This window comes from Miscanthus floridulus, chromosome 7 (genome assembly GCF_019320115.1).
Source record: "Miscanthus floridulus cultivar M001 chromosome 7, ASM1932011v1, whole genome shotgun sequence".
Taxonomy (NCBI): domain Eukaryota; kingdom Viridiplantae; phylum Streptophyta; class Magnoliopsida; order Poales; family Poaceae; genus Miscanthus; species Miscanthus floridulus.
In genome coordinates, this window is record NC_089586.1 from 29,971,209 (window position 1) to 29,991,959 (window position 20,751).

General features: G+C 49.4%; 2 protein-coding genes across 14 annotated transcripts in view; one reads left to right on the forward strand and one right to left on the reverse strand.

Annotated features, from left to right (window-relative positions):
* The first annotated feature begins 822 nt into the window (after positions 1 to 822).
* Positions 823 to 7,812, forward strand: LOC136466791 (zinc transporter ZTP29-like). Of its 12 annotated transcripts, none has more exons than XR_010761460.1 (13): positions 823 to 1,079; positions 1,759 to 1,817; positions 1,906 to 1,998; positions 2,068 to 2,157; positions 2,270 to 2,354; positions 2,560 to 2,615; positions 4,777 to 4,833; positions 5,452 to 5,544; positions 5,769 to 5,809; positions 5,904 to 6,070; positions 6,165 to 6,321; positions 6,499 to 6,566; positions 6,683 to 6,739. XR_010761460.1 is itself a non-coding variant. In XM_066465298.1 (13 exons), the coding sequence occupies exons 1-12, from the start codon at positions 1,013 to 1,015 to the stop codon at positions 6,975 to 6,977; spliced, it is 927 nt and encodes a 308-aa protein (XP_066321395.1). In that variant the 5' UTR covers positions 826 to 1,012; the 3' UTR covers positions 6,978 to 6,997; positions 7,440 to 7,812. The 12 variants fall into 12 exon arrangements, 7 of the variants coding, with proteins under 7 accessions (XP_066321395.1, XP_066321396.1, XP_066321397.1 ...); XR_010761461.1 differs by having other exon boundaries at positions 6,165 to 6,274; XM_066465298.1 differs by lacking the exons at positions 5,904 to 6,070; positions 6,165 to 6,321 and adding exons at positions 6,817 to 6,997; positions 7,440 to 7,812 and having other exon boundaries at positions 826 to 1,079.
* Positions 7,813 to 10,302: 2,490 nt separating this feature from the next.
* LOC136462952 (outer envelope protein 80, chloroplastic-like) overlaps positions 10,303 to 20,751 on the reverse strand; it is a 29,642-nt gene continuing 19,193 nt past the window's right edge. Inside the window, exons 9-16 of one of the 2 annotated variants that reach the window (XM_066462003.1) lie at positions 19,189 to 19,342; positions 18,964 to 19,107; positions 18,825 to 18,895; positions 18,635 to 18,713; positions 18,434 to 18,549; positions 18,153 to 18,300; positions 10,938 to 11,021; positions 10,303 to 10,759 (exon numbers count right to left, since the gene is read on the reverse strand). In XM_066462003.1, the coding sequence (XP_066318100.1) occupies positions 10,388 to 10,759; positions 10,938 to 11,021; positions 18,153 to 18,300; positions 18,434 to 18,549; positions 18,635 to 18,713; positions 18,825 to 18,895; positions 18,964 to 19,107; positions 19,189 to 19,342 (1,168 nt within the window). In that variant the 3' untranslated portion in view covers positions 10,303 to 10,387. The remainder of the gene's footprint in view (positions 10,760 to 10,937; positions 11,022 to 18,152; positions 18,301 to 18,433; positions 18,550 to 18,634; positions 18,714 to 18,824; positions 18,896 to 18,963; positions 19,108 to 19,188; positions 19,343 to 20,751) is intronic. The other variant, XM_066462004.1, reaches the window with a different exon arrangement.

A 20,751-nucleotide genomic window follows, 5' to 3' on the forward strand; every position in this document is an offset into this window, starting at 1 on the left:
CCCCCGCCGGCGCGGCCGGCGGTGCGGCTGGCCCTTCCGCCAGCGGCGCCGCCGCCGCCGCCGCCGTGCCCGCCGCCGGGGCGCTCGTCGCCTCCTTCCTCGCCTACTACCTCCACTGAGCGACGACGCGAACGCGCTGGCCGCGCGGGGCGGGAAACTTGGGTTGGGATCCACATCGTGTTTGGTTCATCCGATTAATTAATTATATTGTTTTTATTTGTGCTTTGCGAGATTGGTTAATTATTACGTGTTAATTTGTTTGTTTGTTCATTTGTTCGTGATCGTGTGGATTGTCAAGGGTTTGTTCTGTAATCGTGCCTGATCGATGCTAATATATTACGATCCCAATTTGATTTTGTGATTCTACTATTCTTTATCGATGGCCACGTGCTGACGTGGTTTTGTTAATGCTCCTCCGATCATTGCATTGTTTGATACCTTTCGCTTCAATCAAAGGAGAAAAAAAATGGTGCCTTTCTATTCCATTCCAATTGATATGCTGCACTACGACGTTTCAGAATTAATTAATTCAACGATGTGGAAAGAAAACCATTGTTGGAGCAGTTATGGTTTGCATCATGATTCTCATGTCAGTCGTCACTGCTGCTGCTGCAAATAGTCGTTTCCAAACATGTGCGATGCCAACAACTACAAGAGGGACAAACAAAACTAAAATGTGAACAATTCCCACTCGTGACTCGTGACTCATGACTCAGCAGCCGTCGCCTTCGTCAGTTTTATGCGTGTTCCAGCTGGTTTCAATTTATTCTTTCTCACAAAACACTACTAAATCAGTCGAAATCAGCTGCCCAGCCACAGCTGAAATCACTTTTCATCAGTTCTACTAGTATAAAGTCAAAATCACTTCCCCTCGCTCAGCCTGGCCAGCCATCGCCTCGCGGAGGCTCACGCAGTCACGCCAAGCTCGCTTGCCGCTCCCCATCCTCCCTCCCCCCGAATACTCCTCGATCCCCGAAGCCCAAACCCTAGCACGGGGAGCTGCGTCGGGCGAATGGAGTTGCAGGTCTTCTACAGGGCGCTCGTGCTCTCGCTCGTCGGCGTCCTCAGCACCGCCCTCGGTACGGCACCCTCCGACTCTATCGGCTCCGCGGTTGCTGAATTTCCGCTTGCTTGCTTGCCGCCGTGCTGTGGTTCTCTACGGTTCTCTGCCCCTAGGGTTCGGATACTAGCGGGAACCCACTGGCTGCCGCTGGTTGCAGTCCAATTTCCTCGCGCCCAGCTTGGCCTGCGCGGTCTGGAGCAGTGTACTCAATGCGATTGAGTGTTCCGTAGGCTAGGCGTTTCTCGTACTGATCGGTGGGCGAGCAACTAGCAGTCTAGCATAACCATAATTCCGGTGTCTATCAAGTTAGCTCTGTTGCCTCTGTTATCAGCAACAAAATTGTGGAACACCTTCCATTTGGTTTTAACCACTCACTATCAAGTGATGGAAAATTGTTCCTTCACATGTAAAATTAATTGGTTACTCTTCAAGTTTCGAATGGGAACCCAAGTACCACAGTTGCTTCAGTTTAGGACTACTCTTTCTTGGTTAAATCTTACATATAGCTATAAACTGGTCCTCATTGTACTTACTTTTGATATATGTGTTGCCATGGTGATTTGATGAACTACCTCAGGATAAGCCCAGCCTTACTTTTTGTTGATCAAATTGGAATGTTGACTCAGTTGTGTGCATTTGAGTTTTTTTTTTAGCAATTTCACCCACTTCATCTGGGTTTGAATTCTCTGTTTCAGGTGCGCTATTTGTGGTTTTGAATCCTGCCCCTAACCTTAAAGTGCTCGGGCTTCTACAGGTGAAAAATTATCATTTAACTTCAAATATCCTCTCCAAGTAAGTTGTTTAGCTGCTAAAGCTCTATATGTTGTTCATACTGGCTACAGGGTTTTGCTGCTGGACTTATGCTTAGCATCTCCTTTCTAGACTTGGCACACAATGCCCTGAATTCTATTGGCTTCTTGAAGGGGAACCTCTGGGTGAGTTATAACATCCTTATAGTTCTTGAATCCATGCTCATCTGTCCACATAACAAGGAGCAACTGCAGTTTTTTGCAGGAGTTCTTTTCTTCGGTTTCATTATTAAGTTTATTCCAGAGCCAAAATTTTCGCCACCAGCTGATCCAAGCGAGAAAAAGGTTGGAATGAACAGCCCGTAATGATTTTCTTAGAGCACTACATCAATCTGTTTCCTCACTGAAATAGGAAAGCTGAACAGAATTTAGTTCTCTTTGTTTGGCTTGAGGAAAGCAGGCTGATGATGGTGGAACAGGTAAAGATACGATGAGGAAACATCGCCGGCAAGTGTTATTCAGTGGTATTATCACTGCTGTTGGTAAGAAACATGGATTCCTTCTGAAATCCTTCAGTTCCCTTATTTAACCACTAAACAGCAAATGCACCTGGTTGATATTATTTTTGAAATTTGGATGGCATTATTTGGACTGTTTCATTTCTTGCCGTATCTTCTGCCAATAGTTTGTGCAGCTTTGCTTCATTGAGGCTACAATCATTTGAATTGGCAAATACTCTTATTTCAGGAATATGCTTTCATAATTTTCCAGAGGGGATGGCTGTATTTCTGGGATCTGTCAAGGTAATGCCTTAGTACAGTTATGCCAGCATTATAGCTCAAATTGCTAACTGTCTAACCACCCTGAAATAACATTCTTTTCTTTGGTCACTTATCTATTTAATTAGTTCTTAAATGGTTGAACTAGTGATACTCTCCCTGTTATTCATCAATGTGCAGATTGAAAAGAATGTCAGTATAATAGCTCAGATGACTAAACCATTAATTAATAACTGAAGCAACAGTTGTTCTTTTAGTTTGTTGTCCAAATAATTTGTTCTTAACGGTTTAATTAGGTGATTTTTTTTCTCGAACTACGCAGGAGAGCTGCGCGTCATTTCATTAAGGTAGAAATAAAATACACGAGTCTGGTTAGACCCTACTCGAGTACAAAAACACCACCAACACACACTCACTCACTTAACTAAAACATGCGCGCCACAAACTATATTGATGTCAACCAGACAAAACAGCCTGCCTTATACCCCCAAGGCCGGCTCCCTGACCAAGAATTCCTGGAACTTTCTTGTTCCAGCATTGCACCAAAGATTGCTCTCAGCGCTGACAGCCCTAAGAACCTCCTGGATGCTTGGCGTGGCATTTTCAAACACACATGAGTTACGGTGCTTCCACAGCTCCCAGGCTACCAAAATTATCAGGGAGCTGAGACCCTTCCATTCAGCCTTGGGCACTGACGATATTGCCTTCCACCACCATTTAGAGAAACGAGATGTTGTAGGTTCTGGCGATAGAGAACTGAGACCCAAGTATTGGAAGATTCGAGCCCATATTTGGCGAGTGAATACACAGCCAACCAGGATCTGATGAATAGTCTCCTCAGCTTGATCACACTAAGGGCAAGCCTCAGGATGGGGCAATCCCCTCTTCGCAAGGTGATCGGCCGTCCAGCACCGATTTTGGAAAACCAACCAGATAAAAAATTTGCAACGAGGAGGTGCCCAGCTTTTCCAAATTCTTCTCCAAGGACCAAACCTGATGGTTCCCACAAAGAAGGCAGCATAAGCTGATTTACTTGTGTATAAACCAGATTGGGCTAGCTTCCAAGTAAATTGACCTGGAACCTGTTGCTGCAGAACCATTCCATCCACCAAGTCCCAGAGCTGCAGGTACTCGATGAGGACTGGTACTGTGCGAGCTCCCCTGATGTCATCTACCCATTTTCTGTTCTGGAGTGCCTGAGCAACGGTACGTCTCTTGGCTGTACGTTTGGGGACAGCATTAAACAGATTGGGGGCCAACTCAGCCAAGGTGTGACCGTTTAACCATCTATCTGTCCAGAACCGAATTTTCTCAGCATTCCCTACTATGGCATCTACTGCAATATTGAAGAGGGCCTGAGCCTTGCGGGGGACTTGTACTGGAAGACCAGCCCATGCTCTTGATGGATCGGTTTTCTCAGCCCACAGCCAACGAATCCATAAAGCGCAGCCAAGGAGTTCTAAGTTATGGATCCCAAGGCCACCATATTCAAGAGGCCGCTGCACCCTTTCCCAAGCCACCAAACAATTACCACCATTAGCCTGCTCCTGGCCTTTCCAAAGGAAGCCTCTCCTTTTCTTATCAATAGCCTTATTTACTTTTATTGAAATTAAGCTCCCTTCTATCCTTTATTTCAATTATCCATTTTAATATCCGTATACATTGTGATTATTTACGAGCTTCCATCTTGCAATGTTGTAGTCTTACATAAATTGTAAATACCCTATGCCTGCATTTTTTATAGGATGGGTAGATTTATGAACAAATGAAACTTCCTATCAAGTATGTAGAAGTCACAGGCACCCATTGGCTTGTGATGGAAAGTCTGAGGAATCACCATCCCTTCTGAGCTTGTGATCTACTGATCTGTACTCCAGGAACATACTCTATGATTTTTCCTATAGGTTACAGCTTCTGGAATTAGTTGTTTTAGTTCCTTTCAAAATGCTGGTTGTCTTGCTAATTCCTTTTGTATATTCCATTTTTGATTCACTGCAAAGGTGGGATTGATTGTGCCCTGCATTTTCTTCAAACGAGAACTGTAGGACTTATTTCTGCTTGTGCCTAGCTTTGTTAGTTCTGGAAGGGCTCCGTCCTAAACCTCATGTTGTGTTCCAAGTGTTTGTATTTATTATGATTTTTTGTGCCTGAATTGATTGCTTTTTGTCACAATAAAAAATTGCAGGGTCTTCATGTGGGTCTAAACTTGGCTGTTGCTATTGCTTTACATAACATACCAGAGGTACAAAATTCAACTATTCAGCTTTTGTCGTTAGATGAGACAGATTATCTAAAGTTTGAATTATTTCCACCCATGATAGCTCTTGGATACATTTGCACATGCAGTAAGATTCAAATGGCACAAGTTTTATCTTTGTTCTAAAGCTTCGAAATTCCATGGTCAATATGAATGCCAAATTCTTATGGTTACCTTTACATGTGCAAATTAATGTATGTCATGGCAAAAGGGCTCACAACGATTCTTAAGTTCTGTGTGATTAACCAACCTCTTAGTTTTGCTGGGTATCTGATAATCCTTTTATCCATTTCTTTTCAAACTGTGTGAGTTTTGCCATAATCAGGTAGCATCTGAAGCAGTATTAAAAAGAATATGTTTCTAAATAGTGTTAGCACTTAGCAGAATATAGTTTAAACTTTAAAGATGCAAAATACAACTGAGGAAATCAAGATTTTCATTTTTATGAAGAGAATGTATGCTATGTGCATAAAAATGATAACTGGGCAGTGGTGATATGTTGGCATATTTGTTATGGATGCCATTCAGGTTATTTTCTTCTGTATATTTGTGTCTTTTAAAAAAAAGGGCATACCCAGTGCAGAGAGCTCTCGCTCGGTGCAGGGTCTGGGGAAGGGTGTTAGTGGCGAGCCTTATCCTCGCCTGTGCAATGCGAGGAGACCGCGACTCAAACCCGGGACCTTCCGGTCACAGGCGGTAAGACTCTACCGCTTGCACCAGGCCCGCCCTTCATATTTGTGTCTTTTATTTGGATAAATGTTGAGTTTCATCCAGTTTGGTTTGTTTTGCTCAGTTCAATATACCAACTACTTAACAATTTGGTCTAGACTCCTCTTCCTTAATATAATGATACACAGGTCTCCTGTGTGAAAAAAAAGAAAAAAAAACTACTTACAATTACAACTTTGTTACATTTTCAGGGGGTTGCTGTAGCTCTTCCAATCTATTTTGCTACCAAAAGGTACTATCTCATGCAGAGATTGGTGGTGAATGAAATTTATATCTCACAGCAGCCTTCAGAGATGAATCTAGCGTTGAATATATCTAATTTGCAGGCAAAAAGTTTCTCTAAAATACAACAACAACAACAACAACAACAACAAAGCCTTTAAGTCCCAAACAAGTTGGGGTAGGCTAGAGTTGAAACCCAACAGAAGCAATCAAGGTTCAGGCACGTGAATAGCTGTCTTCCAAGCACTCCTATCTAAGGCTAAGTCTTTGGGTATATTCCATCCTTTCAAGTCTCCTTTTATTGCCTCTACCCAAGTCAACTTCGGTCTTCCTCTGCCTCTCTTCACGTTACTATCCTGACTTAGGATTCCACTACGCACCGGTGCATCTGGAGGTCTCCGTTGCACATGTCCAAACCATCTCAACCGGTGTTGGACAAGCTTTTCTTCAATTGGCGCTACCCCTAATCTCTCACGTATATCATCGTTCCGAAAATATCGTCAGTTCAAATCTGCCATGAATGTGAGATATGCATGTTGTCCAAGTTGAGAACTTGACCTAATTATAGAAAGAAATCAGATTCTAGCTAACATTTCCTTCTTTTGTTTGTAATGCTTGCTCATCATATTTTAACTATTCTTGTATTTATTGGACCTTTTGTTATGTAGATGACATTTCTATGTTTTTGTAATGTCACAGCAAACAGCGGGCATTTTGGACAGCAACACTCTCTGGTTTGGCTGAGCCACTAGGAGTGATTGCTGTAGGTATGCTACTTCATGAACCTTCCTATTGTAATTGTGTCTTTCAGACAGAAACTAGACCCAAATCTATCTATGATATGCTACCTTATTTAGCACTAATGTTATTTTGGTTACTGCAGCTTTGTTGTTTCGAAGCAGTTTGAATCCTGACATTCTTGAAGGCCTACTTGGATCTGGTCAGTCCGTTAGTAAATTGAATACTTGTTTTGTTTCCATATCTGAGTACTCTGTTGACTTCTGCGCCTTTGTGCAGTTGGTGGTGTCATGGCTTTCCTCGCTTTGCATGAAATGCTACCTCTTGCATTTGACTATTGTGGCCAGAAGCAAGCTGTCAAAGCTGTCTTTGTGGGCATGGCCTGCATGTCTGCAAGGTTTCTTGATTCTTCAAATCAAGTTAAAGGATACTTTAAGTAAACATGATGTCATAATGACCAGTATGGATATGCTTTCAGCAAGAGACTCCTATGTGGCTTTTTATAACTTGTGCACTGCAACTAGTCAAAATCCTCAGCGTTTTTTTTTTCACAAGTCACAAGTTTGCTGGCATCAGCTATGGTACTAGTTTCATATGTTTTTAGCGCTAGGTGCTAGGGCAAAGCAAAGAGGCCTATGCCATAGGTCATCTAAATGATAAAACATACTGGCAGAAATCTCTGCAGCCGTCATAAATATTCACATTTCTAAAGTGCATATAATGGGGCAATTACAGTATGGCCCTATAGGGCTGCGAAGGTGCTGAACTTGCTATGTCACAAAAAAAAAGGTGCTGAACTTGCTATTAATGTAGTAGAGCTTGTATTATTGTTCTACACGCCTTTTAACAACAGTACACACTATTCTGTTACAATCCTAATTCATGTTTTTTTTAATTGACAGCTTGTACTTCTTGGAAGTCAGCTTACCAAAGGAGATAAGCTTGTAGCATCGAGCTGCAGGTACAGGGAGGTCATCTGAAGCTGAGCTTGTCAGTAGATCCTAATTTCTGGGAGGAGTGTGTTCCTGGAGAGGCAACAACACACCAAAACCATGAACAATGGCTACTGCCGCGCTGCCATTGATACTGTCCATTTTACCATGAAAAACTAAAAGGAGGGGGAAACTGCATTTCCCCAGGATGTAATAGCTACATTAGTCGTGGGACCATATGAAATAATTGGGGGGAAAAAAGTACTGTAGTACTCCGTCGGCTCGACAGATGGATGTTAAGTGTTAACCTTTAATTTCTTAAATAAGATCTATTAATCCAACTCATATCAACTAAATTTGCATATAATTTAAATGAGTTGTCTATCAAACTTTTCTAAGTTTGCAAAAAAAAAAAAGGCCTTACAAGGGCTGACACTTGTTAGAGGGAATAGTGAACTGATTGATCACAATACTTGAACTACTATTGATCACAGCTACCTTTTGTTTCAGACGAGTTATCGTGAAACTTTTGAAACGTGATTAACAATAACCATTAAAATAAAGAGCTGTTTTGAATTTGTTCTCTAAGAAATTTGACGCTAAACTTGATCACTCGGGGAAAGCTAGAGTTACCTACTTGAAACTAAAATTTTGTGGCTTTCTTCTATAAAATTTAGTTATGGTGAACTAATACCAGTTGGCGAAACATTTCCATATACAATTCATGCAACAAATTTCTATATTTATTAAAGCACACATAGGTATCACTAGAAGTTTGGTATATAAAGAACAGTAATTCTTGCTATAGACGGCCGGACGTCGTCTTCATTTGCCTGCACACGGATCGGCACAACAGGCAACCGGCCTGCTCCCCTACTCCCCTATCTCTGCGAGACTGTGACCATAACTTCCCCACTCTGTGTTGTCACGGGTCCGCCCCTCCGCCTCCCGTCACGGCGTCCACTCGTGCCCGTGTCAGGCAGCGCAAAATCGCTCCAGCACCCACCCTCCCTCTGCGCCATCGTCGCTGCCGCGCCCTACCTCATCCACCGAAGCGACCTGATGCGGCCTTCTCCAGCCCGCGCCCCACTTCACCTCGTGGCCTTCTCCAGAGCGCGGTTCGCCTTCTCCACCGGAGCGACCCGCCGCGGCTTTCTCCACTAGACTTGCCACGGCTTCTCCACCAAAGTGGCGAGCTCCGCGCCACCAGCGAGTTCTACAGCAGTGAACTCCATGCACTGACGAGCCTCCATTCTCAAGCAGCAAGGAGACGTTGCACTAAAAGCGCATATTGCAAACGTATGTTTCAAGTATTTCAAATGTTTAAGAGGTATGTTGCAAGTTTTCTATATCGGTGTTGCAAAAGTAGATCAGGATGTTGCACATGTTGCAGTGGCTATACACGTATATTTCAAGTGTATGTTCCCAATGTTTCATCTGTTTCAGACGTATGTTAGAAGTGTTATATCTGGATGTTGCATATATATGTATGTTGTAAGCGTGTGTTTTCAAGTGTTTCATGCATACGTTGCAAGTGTTTCATCTGGATGTTGCATATGTTTGCAATGGCTACACATGTGTTTTCTTGTATTTCAGACGTATGTTGCAAGTGTTTCACCTATTTCGGACATATGTTGCAAGTGTTTTGAATGTTGTAAAAGTAGATATGGTATTGTATATATTGCAATAGGACCCACGTGTCGTAGTCATCTGGTGCTAAGGTGTCGCGGCACATATAGACGCGGAGCAGGTGATTGGGATCCACGTGGGCGCAGACGGTCCCGCCTGCGCGCGGGAGCGGGCGTGCATGCGGGGAAAGGAGTGGCACTAGAAATAGGGTGGTCCCCGCCTGTGCGATCCCTGCATACGCGCGCGCGTGAATTAATTTTCTCCATTTCCGGCTGCATCCTGCGGCAACGTCTGATGATTCAGCTAAACAGCCTGTGACAGCGTACGATACTAGCGCTTAAGATCGGACGTCTTTGGTCCTCACATCAGTTATATCGATTTATTAAGCATGTTCCTCCGGAATCAGCCCTCAATCTCCAGGTGTCACCCTCGTCCTCCCCGCACTGAACTGGACCGATTGCAGCAACAGCATCAACCCGAATGTCCTCACGGGTCAAAGCTTTTTACAACCTCTTCTGGCATTGGCACAATGAACATCTCTATCTTAACAACTATGTTTGAACTGGTACACGTTTTGGGACTAGATCAACATGGTCCCCAAAGATTAGTGATTCATAGGGGGGAAAACTGCAGTTGCCCAACACTAACAGCCAAATTTGCTGTCAGACCTTGTCGTGGCAACTTGAAATAATTGGCATTATGTACAACATATATCGCCAGTTGTAACAACTAACAAGCTCAACGCATCTAGATTAACAGGTGGAATTACACTCCGATGCATAAATGATATATAAAACTACTGAGAATGCAACATCTAAATTGCGTTCAAAAGAATGCAATATCTAAAAGCGACCGCTATCGATGGTGCAGTTTTTATACAGCTCCCCCGCCTGCCCGTCTGGGCCAGACTGCGGTTCAGCCGTTTAGGCAATCAGGCCACACGCTGGGTTGACTACAGTGAACTTACAGCCCCTCATGTATATTTGAGATCATATCTCGCACATACTGCATATTCGCTATGCATGTCAGAGAACTTCCAGATGCGCATTTACATACATGTAAAAATGGAGCTCTGGAAACCATGCTGTACCACCAAATGAAACCTTTTTCATTGCCCGAATAAATCATGTCATCCATGTGACAAAAAGACAAATCCGCTACTTAGCTCCTTTAGTTTTATAAAGCACATATACACATGCATAAATACGCTAGGAATGTGCAATGCTATTACAACAGCATTCATCCCTCTTTCTTCGTACTTTCTGTTCCACTACAGGGCCTTCCAGATATCAGAGGTAGGATGATCTACCAGTAGGGGTCCATTTAATTTCTCTAGCTGAAGAACACTCGACAGAAGTGAAGGAACTATATGTTACAGAAAATGAAATCTGACCTAAGCAAAACTTGCTTTGGCATCGCCGAAAAATGGAAGACATAGCACTAGTTTCTACCAGCCCAAAATGCTCAGAAGAACAAGGTTGAATCTCAATGTGACCAATATACATGTTAACTTCTGTATCCAACACCAAAGTGGAATCTGCTGGCTTGCTTATCATTGAAGGCGTACTCAAGCCGCAGAGGTCCCAGTGGGGAGTCCATGCGGACGCCAACACCGTAGCCATAGCCACTACCTGGCTTTCCACGAGCTCCAGCTGGGTCACCTGAAGAGCCAATCACCACAGATGGTCCAAGTAAGAATTGTGTATACTGTCTAACAGAAAAGCAGCTAATATGTATAGATGGTAAAATGATTTCAAGTAAATTCCCCATTTGTGCTAGACTTCCATTCTGTCAAATGTGTCCTAGAAAAATAAATAACTATCACATTAGAGTACATACAATATATGAATTACCAGGAACTTTAGGACCAGAACCAAGATCACTGCCATAGTCGCCAAAGATCACGCCTTCCAGTGGCCCAAACTGCATTCAGAGCAAGAATACAAAGTAATCAAATGATGATTTAAAACCTTGATTTGTTCATTCACGAGATCAGAGTAGGTAAAATGTGCATTAAAGTAGCAGTGTAAGACCACCATGAATAGTATGCATTTCTTCAAACGCATGATGGCATTTGCAGACGACTGTGCATACAAGTTCTCAGGGAAAAAAACTCTGCATATAACTGATTTTCAAGCTGCCAATCTATTCAGACATGAAGAACAGGGCTCCAGATTATCTATGCAAAAGGGGCTCGGAACAACTGTTGTACTCAGCTATTACAAAGATAGCATATTATACCGCTCAACAAATATTCTATTAAGACTTGGGCCCAATATGAAAGTAGGGCAGTGAAAGAGTAAAGCAAGCAGGCCAAGTTAAGCTACCACAGGAAATCATTGGGTGATGGTCCAGCCATACAAGTGATGGATAAGTCTGGCTGGTCTATTGTGGGGCTGTTGGAGGCTGTTGCACAAGGACAACATCTAGTCTTTGTGGGGCTGTTGGCTGTTAGCATCTAGGACAGTGGCTGTTAGCATCTAGGACAGCATATTAGAGGACAGCATCTTAGAGGACAGCACCTTAGCATCTTAGACTAGCATCTTGGCATATGCTTGGCTGGCTAGCAGCCTATAAATATGTAACCCCAACCCCTCAGGTTGGCATGGCATTTGTGTGAGCTTGTGTGAGAAATAGACAAGAAAAATTGCCCCAACTCCTAGTGTCATCCTCTCTCGATGAGAGTAAGAATTCTCCTACTACCAAGAGTGAGAATTCAGCGACTAACAACTGGTATCAGAGCCGTATTATCCTGTAGCCTGAGCATCTCTTGCTCATCTTCTCTCCCAGCCCCACAACAGCCCCAGCTGTTGGCAGCAGCAGCTCCTCCGGCCGCTCCTGTTCACTTCTCTCCCAGCTCGTCTGAAGCAGCCCTCTCCCCACGCAGCAGCCCCCCGGTAGCGCGTCATGTCCGCAGGGCAGTCTCAGCGCTCGGTCGCCTCGAGCACGCGGCGTCGGCAGGAGGCCGAACTTGCCGCGGCACAGGAACGCGAGCGAGCGACGGCAGAGACCGCTGCGGCGGCGGCAAGGGCGTCGAGGCTGGCAGCAGCAAGAGCGGAGGCGGAAGCAGCGGCGGCGGCGAATGCAGCGCGTGCGGCGGCGGCGGAGGTCGAGGCTCTGCGCGGCAGCATCGGCAGCTCCATTTCCGCTGATGACACCGCCGACGCGGACCTCGAGCTGCTAGAGAGGGAGGCAGCGCGAGCGCGGGCGGCGCAGTGGGCAGCCGCGCACGTCCACGAGCGTGGCGGCAGCCCAGACAGGCGCGGACGCGCTGGCGGCGCTCCTGGAGGAGGCGCGCACGGCGGTGGCGCTCCTGGGGCAGCCGCGCACGCCCACGAGCGCGGCGGCAGCCCAGACAGGCGCGGACGCGCCGGTGGCGCTCCTGGAGGAGGCGCGCACGGCGGCGGTGCTCCTGGAGGAGGTGCGCACGGCGGCGGCGCTCCTGGAGGAGGCGCGCGCGGCAACGGTGGTGGACGGGTCGATGGAGAGCGCGGCCTTCACAGGCAGCGTGGCTCTCTCTCCCCGGATCGGTACCGACGGGTCGATGGAGAGCGCGGCCTTCACAGGCAGCGTGGCTCTCTCTCCCCGGATCGGTACCGTGGTTACCACGGGCTCCAGGCTGTTGTCAGGGACGTCGGTCCCGGCGGTGGGTGGCCTACCCTCACCAAGACCAACTACGTCGAGTGGGCTGCGGTGATGAGGGTAAAGCTCCATGTGCGGCACATGTGGGAGGCAGTCCGGTACGGCGACGTCGACTACGACCTAGATCGACGGGCGCTGGATGCTCTCATCGTTGCAGTCCCGGCCGAGATGCAGTTCTCGCTTACCAGCAAGCGGACTGCCAAGGAGGCTTGGGACGCCATCGCTGCGGCACGCATCGGCAGCGACCGCGCCCGCAAGTCCACACTGCAGGCACTTCGCAAGGAGTGGGAGAACCTGGCCTTCAAGCCAGGTGAGGACGTTGATGACTTTGCTCTCCGTCTCAACACTCTGTTGCAGAAGATGGTGCAGTTCGGCGGCGACACTTACGGCGAGGAGAGAGCTGTCGAAAAGCTCTTCCGCTGCGTCCCCGAGAAGTACAAGCAGATGGCTCGCTTGATCGAGTCTCTGCTGGATCTCTCCATGATGTCGATCGAGGAGGCGATAGGTCGCCTCAAGGTCGTCGACAGCGATGAGCCACAGTCCCTCTCGGGGCCCATCACCACTGGCGGGAGGCTCCTTCTCACTCGGGAGCAGTGACTTGCCAGCCAAGGTGACCGGAGGAAGGGGGAGCCTTCTTCCGCGACAGGCGGCCGCAAGCGTGGCAAGCCACGCAAGGCGCGCAGAGACGCCCAGGCCGGGGCGCGAGGACGTGCCGAGGGTGATGCCCGCGGAGGCGCCCAGGGCGGCGCCGCCGGCAGGCACAAGCCGGCACGAGACGACGCCTGCCGCAACTGCGGCCAGCTTGGCCATTGGGCCAAGGACTGTCGACAGCCACGACGCGGCCAGGCCCACGTCGCACAGGCGGAGGAGCCGGCTCTGTTCATGGCACATGTCAGCATCGAGCTACCTCCAGCGGCACCGGCCGCAGTGGCTCTCCTCCACCTTGACGAGCCAAAAGCACACGCCCTCCTCAGCGACAGCTCCGGCAACGACAAGACTGACGGGTGGTGCCTCGACACCGGCGCCACCCATCACATGACCGGTCGACGGGAGTTCTTCACCGAGCTTGACTCTAGCGTCCGAGGCTCCGTCAAGTTTGGGGATGCCTCCGGCGTGGAGATCAAGGGCATCGGCTCCATCATCTTCACCGCCGTGTCTGGTGAGCACAGGCTGCTCACCGGAGTCTACTACATCCCCGCGTTGAGGAACTCCATCATCAGCTTGGGACAGCTGGATGAGAACGGTTCGCGCGTGGTGGTTGAGGACGGAGTCATGAGGATTTGGGATCGTCGTCGTTGCCTTCTTGCCAAGGTATCCAGAAGCGTAAATCGACTCTACGTCCTTAACGTGCAGGTGGCACAACCCCTCTGTCTCGCTGCTCATCGGGACGACGAGGCGTGGCAGTGGCACGAGCGTTTCGGGCACCTTCACTTTGAGGCCCAGAAGCGGCTCAGTGCCACGGAGATGGTGCGAGGCCTGCCGTGCCTCGACCATGTGGAGCAGCTCTGCGACGTCTGCGTGTTGACGAAGCAGAGGCGACTCCCCTTTCCCCAGCGGGCGAGCTTTCGAGCCAAGGAGAGGCTCGAGCTCGTGCACGGGGACTTGTGTGGCCCGGTGACACCGGCCACATCGGGAGGACGACGCTACTTCCTGCTGCTCGTCGACGACCTCTCCCGCTACATGTGGGTGATGGTCCTCGGCAGCAAGGGAGAGGCTGCGGACGCCATCAGACGCGCGCAGGCTGCTGCGGAGGCGGAGTGCGGCCGCAAGCTGCGCGTGCTGCGCACCGACAACGGCGGCGAATTCACGGCGGCTGAATTCGCGTCGTACTGCGCTGACGAGGGCATTCAGCGCCACTACTCCGCGCCGTACAGCCCGCAGCAGAACGGCGTCGTCGAGCGGCGCAACCAGACGGTTGTGGGGATGGCTCGGGCCCTCCTCAAGCAGAGGGGGATGCCGGCTGTCTTCTGGGGAGAGGCGGTGGTGACGACCGTCTACATCCTCAACCGCTCGCCTACCAAGGCGCTCGACGGCAGGACGCCGTACGAGGCTTGGCATGGGCGCAAGCCGGCGGTCTCCCACTTGCGGGTCTTCGGCTGCCTCGCGTTCGCCAAGGAGCTTGGCCACATCAGCAAGCTCGACGACAGGAGCACTCCGGGAGTGTTCATCGGCTACGCGGAGGGCTCGAAGGCCTACCGCATCCTCGACCCGAAGACACAGCGTGTGCGCACGGCGCGCGACGTTGTGTTCGACGAAGGGCGAGGATGGGCGTGGGACAAGGCGGTGGACGATGGCTCGGCTCCGACGTACGACGACTTCACTGTCGAGTACGTCCACTTCGAAGGAGCTGGGGGAGTAGGCAGCTCTTCTTCGGCGAGCGCGTCTACCCCAGTCCCCGAGCCTCCACCGACCCCGGCGCCTGCTACTCCGACAGCTCCACGCTCTCCAGCCAGGACCTCGGCTGCAATGAGTTCTTCGCCGGCTTCACCACAGCCGGCAACGCCACGCACTCCAGCACCGACAGGCACCTCTCCGGGCACGTCTACTCCAACACCAGCTCGTGTCGAGCACAGCCCGGTTGAGCTCGCTACTCCGCTCTCTCACGACGACGAGCGCATCGACGCGTACCACGACGGCGAGCCGTTGCGGTACCGTACGATGGAGAACCTTCTCGGCGACCAGTTGGTGCCGGGACTGGTGCCTCACGACCTAGAGGACCTGGAGGCGCAGTTGCACCTTGCATGTGACGACGGCGAGCCTCGGTCGTTCGTAGAGGCCGAGAGACACGCGGCATGGCGCGCCGCGATGCAGTTGAGAAGAACCGCACCTGGGAGCTTGCTGACCTTCCACGTGGCCACCGCGCGATCACCCTTAAGTGGGTGTACAAGCTAAAGAGGGATGAAGCCGGCGCCATCGTCAAGCACAAGGCTCGCTTGGTGGCACGAGGTTTCGTGCAGCAGGAGGGGGTCGACTTCGACGACGCCTTTGCTCCCGTGGCACGGATGGAGTCCGTGCGACTCCTCCTTGCGCTAGCTGCCCAGGAGGGCTGGCGTGTTCATCACATGGACGTCAAGTCGGCGTTCCTTAACGGCGACTTGAAGGAGGAGGTCTACGTGCACCAGCCGCCGGGATTTGCGATCCCCGGCAAGGAGGGCAAGGTGCTCCGCCTGCGCAAGGCCCTCTATGGCTTGCGGTAGGCACCGAGGGCGTGGAATGCCAAGTTGGATTCCACGCTAAAGGGGATGAGCTTCGAGCAAAGCCCGCATGAGGCGGCCATCTACCGACGGGGCAATGGAGGAAATGCCCTGCTGGTGGGTGTCTACGTCGACGACTTGGTGATCACCGGCACCAAGGATGCGGAGGTGGCGGCATTCAAGGAAGAGATGAAGGCCACCTTCCAGATGAGTGACCTGGGGCCTCTCTCCTTCTATCTGGGAATCGAGGTGCACCAGGATGACTCTGGGATCACGCTTCGACAAACCGCCTACGCCAAGCGCGTCGTTGAGCTAGCTGGGCTCACCGACTGCAACCCAGCTCTCACTCCGATGGAGGAGAGGCTGAAGCTGAGCCGCGACAGCACGACGGAGGAGGTGGACGCTACGCAGTACCGGCGTCTTATGGGGAGCCTTCGCTACCTCGCCCACACACGGCCGGACTTGGCATTCTCCGTCGGCTACGTTAGTCGGTTCATGCAGCGATCGACGACGGAGCACCAGCAGGCTGTGAAGAGGATCATCCGCTACGTTGCGGGGACTCTCGACCACGGCCTCTACTACCCGAGGTGCCCTGGGGCGGCACACTTCGTCGAGTACAGCGACAGCGACCACGCCGACGACATCGACACCAGCAAGAGCACGAGCGGGATCCTCTTCTTCCTCGGCAAGTGCCTCGTTAGCTGGCAGTCGGTCAAGCAGCAGGTGGTGGCCCTGTTCAGCTGCGAGGCCGAGTACATAGCGGCCTCCACCGCTTCAGCTCAGGCGCTCTGGCTCGCTCGACTGCTTGGTGATCTCCTCGGCAGAGACACTAGAGCGGTGGAGCTCAGGGTGGACAGCAAGTCCGCTCTGGCCCTGGCAAAGAACCCCGTGTTCCACGAACGCAGCAAGCACATCCGGGTGAGGTACCACTTCATCCGAGGCTGTTTGGAGGAAGGGAGCATCAAGGCGAGCTACATCAACACCAAGGACCAGCTTGCGGACCTGCTCACCAAGCCCCTTGGGAGGATCAAGTTCCTTGAGCTCTGCTCCAGGACCGGGATGGTTCAACTCTCCCACAAGACGACGCACAAGACTTAGGGGGAGAATGATGGATAAGTCTGGCTGGTCTATTGTGGGGCTGTTGGAGGCTGTTGCACAAGGACAGCATCTAGTCTTTGTGGGGTTGTTGGCTGTTAGCATCTAGGACAATGGCTGTTAGCATCTAGGACAGCATATTAGAGGACAGCATCTTAGAGGACAGCACCTTAACATCTTAGACTAGCATCTTAGCATCTTAGCATCTTAGACTAGCATCTTGGCATATGCTTGGCTGGCTAGCAGCCTATAAATATGTAACCCCAACCCCTCAGGTTGGCATGGCATTTGTGTGAGCTTGTGAGAGAAATAGACAAGAAAAATTGCCCCAACTCCTAGTATCATCCTCTCTCGATGAGAGTAAGAATTCTCCTACTACCAAGAGTGAAAATTCAGCGACTAACAACAAGATCCTCTTATTTGAGCAACAATCTGCCTGCTCCAAAGAGTTTGCTCCAGCAGCGCTGCAGCAGCAGCAAGCACACCTGCAATCACTGTTCTTCTATAGAGAAACAAACAGCAGCTGCTGCAGCCCAATGTGCTACTAGCACAGCCGGGTGAACCCAATGATGAGACTGGGTAAGATACACTAAACTGGGCTGATAATTTTACTTTCATGTTGGGCCCTAGTAGCAACAATCAACAATGTGACAGAAGAATATTGATCCTGTTTTTGCTAAAATATTCGTTGCTAGATATTCATATTCCAGGACTATTGTGTTTTGCAAAGAATTTTGGGCCCTGTTTCTGGGTCTGGCACCTATGAGTAGAAGGTTCCATACAGGCATACAGATAAAAACAGTGTGTGTGTGTGCGCGCGTGCTCGCGCGATGTTCCATATCTAATCTGTATTCAAGTCTTGAACAGTGTGGCAGCATGCCCACCTGTTTATTTCCTTTCTGAGTTAGCTATATTCTTGAACTAAATCTGAGAGAAATTTTACTTAACTTGCAAATCATACTAAGATAGTACCATTTATAATCAATTATGTAGATATGTATACCCTTGTTGCCAATACGGCATTCTGTGGTAAATTACCACACAGTTGTGTCTATCATACTTCCATGTGGTCCATTTGACAACAACAAAAAGACAGTAAGGTCGGGAGGAGAAAGAAGTTTACCAGGCGGCATGAAACTTCACCACTACCAACAGAATAAGAGCGCCCAGAGCCAACAGCACCTTCTTCGTATCCTCTTACACTATTTGTCCCACCAATTGCAAATGCTTCATGAGGTGGAAAATTTCCCTCCATGTGACCTCCAGAAGCACTACATCATCAAACAAAAAGATTATAAAGAAAGTAACAGAACTGGAAAAACTGTCAGTGCAAGTTCAATGCAGGGATTCAGTTCATGATATTTTTTGCTACAGGCCCCGTACAAGAATGTGATTAAAACAAACCTTAGAAGAAGCCTAGCAGGACCAATTTCATATCCCTGCCTCAAACGTGCTGTCACTCTGTTGAAGCTAAGCCACTCAGGAAGAAAAGGCAGACCTTGCTCAATGTTGAAAACAAACTACAAGGAACAGTAATAGCAGGAGATAAGCAATGATGGCTACAAAAATTGCCAAGATGGGAAAGGAATAAGCATTGATGCCAACCATTGTAGAGCTATGGTCTCCAGAATCTGTGTGGATACTTTCAAACTTAGCTAGCAGAGTATCATCGTAATCATGTCCACTGCAATGCAACGAGACAAACATCAGGTGGAAATCTTAACTCAACAATTATACTGACTGTGTTAGAATCTTTCATGTGAAACTAAGGAAATAAGACAATGACAATGGAGACCTGGCAGTTAATTGGCTGTTATAGAAATCCCTGATGACTGGATTCCCTTTATCATCACGAGCACCAGCATGCTGTGCAGACACAAAACGTCACCATACCGTATGGCTATTCCTAAAAGCATAAGCAGCAGAATATTTACCTGAAAAATTAAGCCAAGTGTCCCACTCCACTTGGGCCTGAATGGTCGACTATATTCCAAGCCAGCAGTAACACGTCCAATTGTTATTGGCCCATGGTCAGGATGATCACCACCATGGACAAGTGTTCCAGGAGTCCTAGAGTTCTGGTACGAGAAATAGCTATAAACATATGCATGGTGCTAACTAGCGGAACTGGAAAGCAATGTCATAGTAAAGGCAAATACCTGAACCATAACAGTTCTGGAGGTTCTCTTATTGTCGCCATCAATCCAAGGGTCAGTAAAGTTCAATCTAAATATTGAATCGATTTGCCCCCTTTCCAAAGAGAGATTTAATTTCTTGTTCCTCCCAAAAACATTCCGATGTGAATATGCAAAGCTGCACTACATTGAGTAAAGTTTAGACTATGTGCAACATAATGATTTTATTCTAGACATAATGATTTTATTCTAGACATATTACAAGTTCAGAAATCAGAATATATATTTAGCAAATTGGTTTTTGTTCGTAAAAACTTGTCACTTTGGTTTTTGAGGTGGCATTTTCCCACAAATGGCACTATATGTTGTTAATTGGCAGCAGTGTTAGAGAGAAGGCTACTCATCCTAGAGAGGAACGATGTAAAATTTAAAATTAGAAACTCTTCCATGTTCCATATACATGGAGCTAAAACCACAATTAATTTGGATTGGTATTGTCGGGTACCATAAAACGGGGTACCCCGAGCGTACACCAAAATGGGCACTTAAATCCCATCAACGACAAAGTTAGAGGGTAAGCCATGGGCTCATCACCAGCCCCGTCCGAGCCCACCCGGCTCTCCGCCTCGCCTCAGGCCTCTCACGGAAGGTCTCGGCGTCCTGACGCGATCTCCGCCTCGCGCGAGGCCTCTCACGGAAGGCCTCGGCAAGGAGCCCAATCTCCGTCTCGCGCGAGGCCTTATTCTCCGTATCGCTCGAGGCCAGCTTGTCCATAGCCTGTCGCCCCCGCCTCGACCGGTCTTCCCGACAGCATGTCATGTCCCATTAATACGTCAACCACTCCCGCAATCTCAGCCGGACGATGGCTCGACACCACGGAGTGGCCGACGGGACATGAGGCCGCATCAGCACCATACCGGCTGAGACAGGGCATGGCGGGGATTACCGGCCACTGTATTCTGACGCTGTGCCCACGATCAGCGCCCGCACTACACTGTGCCCCGCGATCCCCGCCTCGAAAACAACACGACATGGGCAGCCTGGCCCGGGTCATCATCGCCTCCGAACCAGCACACCAGATCAACCGCTCTCTCCGGGCCTCGGCACTCTGCACCAGGGTCTCGGCTATCTCGGGATTCGTGTCTGCCGAGACCCCCCACCGCGGTGCGGCCTCGGCACCGACCGAGTCTCGGCCTCGCGCACAGTCAATCCACAGCAACCCGCACGTTGACCGCAGCACCCGCTGCGAGGCAGCCCTGGAGCTCCCATGACGCACAGGATCGGATGTGACCAGCACGCCGCCCCAGTGCTCCAAGGACGGACCACTCCGACGACTACGCCGCCACAGGAACAGGCTACAGGGCTCGGACACGCCGCCTCTGTTCGCACGACGCCGTATAGTTAGCACATGTACTACCCTTGTCCTCCCTTCAAACTATAAAAGGAAAGGACTTGGGCTATTTCGAGGGGGAGACAGGTTCTCACAAAAAAAAACATTCCGTAACACGCGCACTTCCTTGCCGCTTGAGAGCGACGTCTCAAGCAGCCCGCATCACTCCCCGCCGAGACCTGGGACTGGCTCCCTCT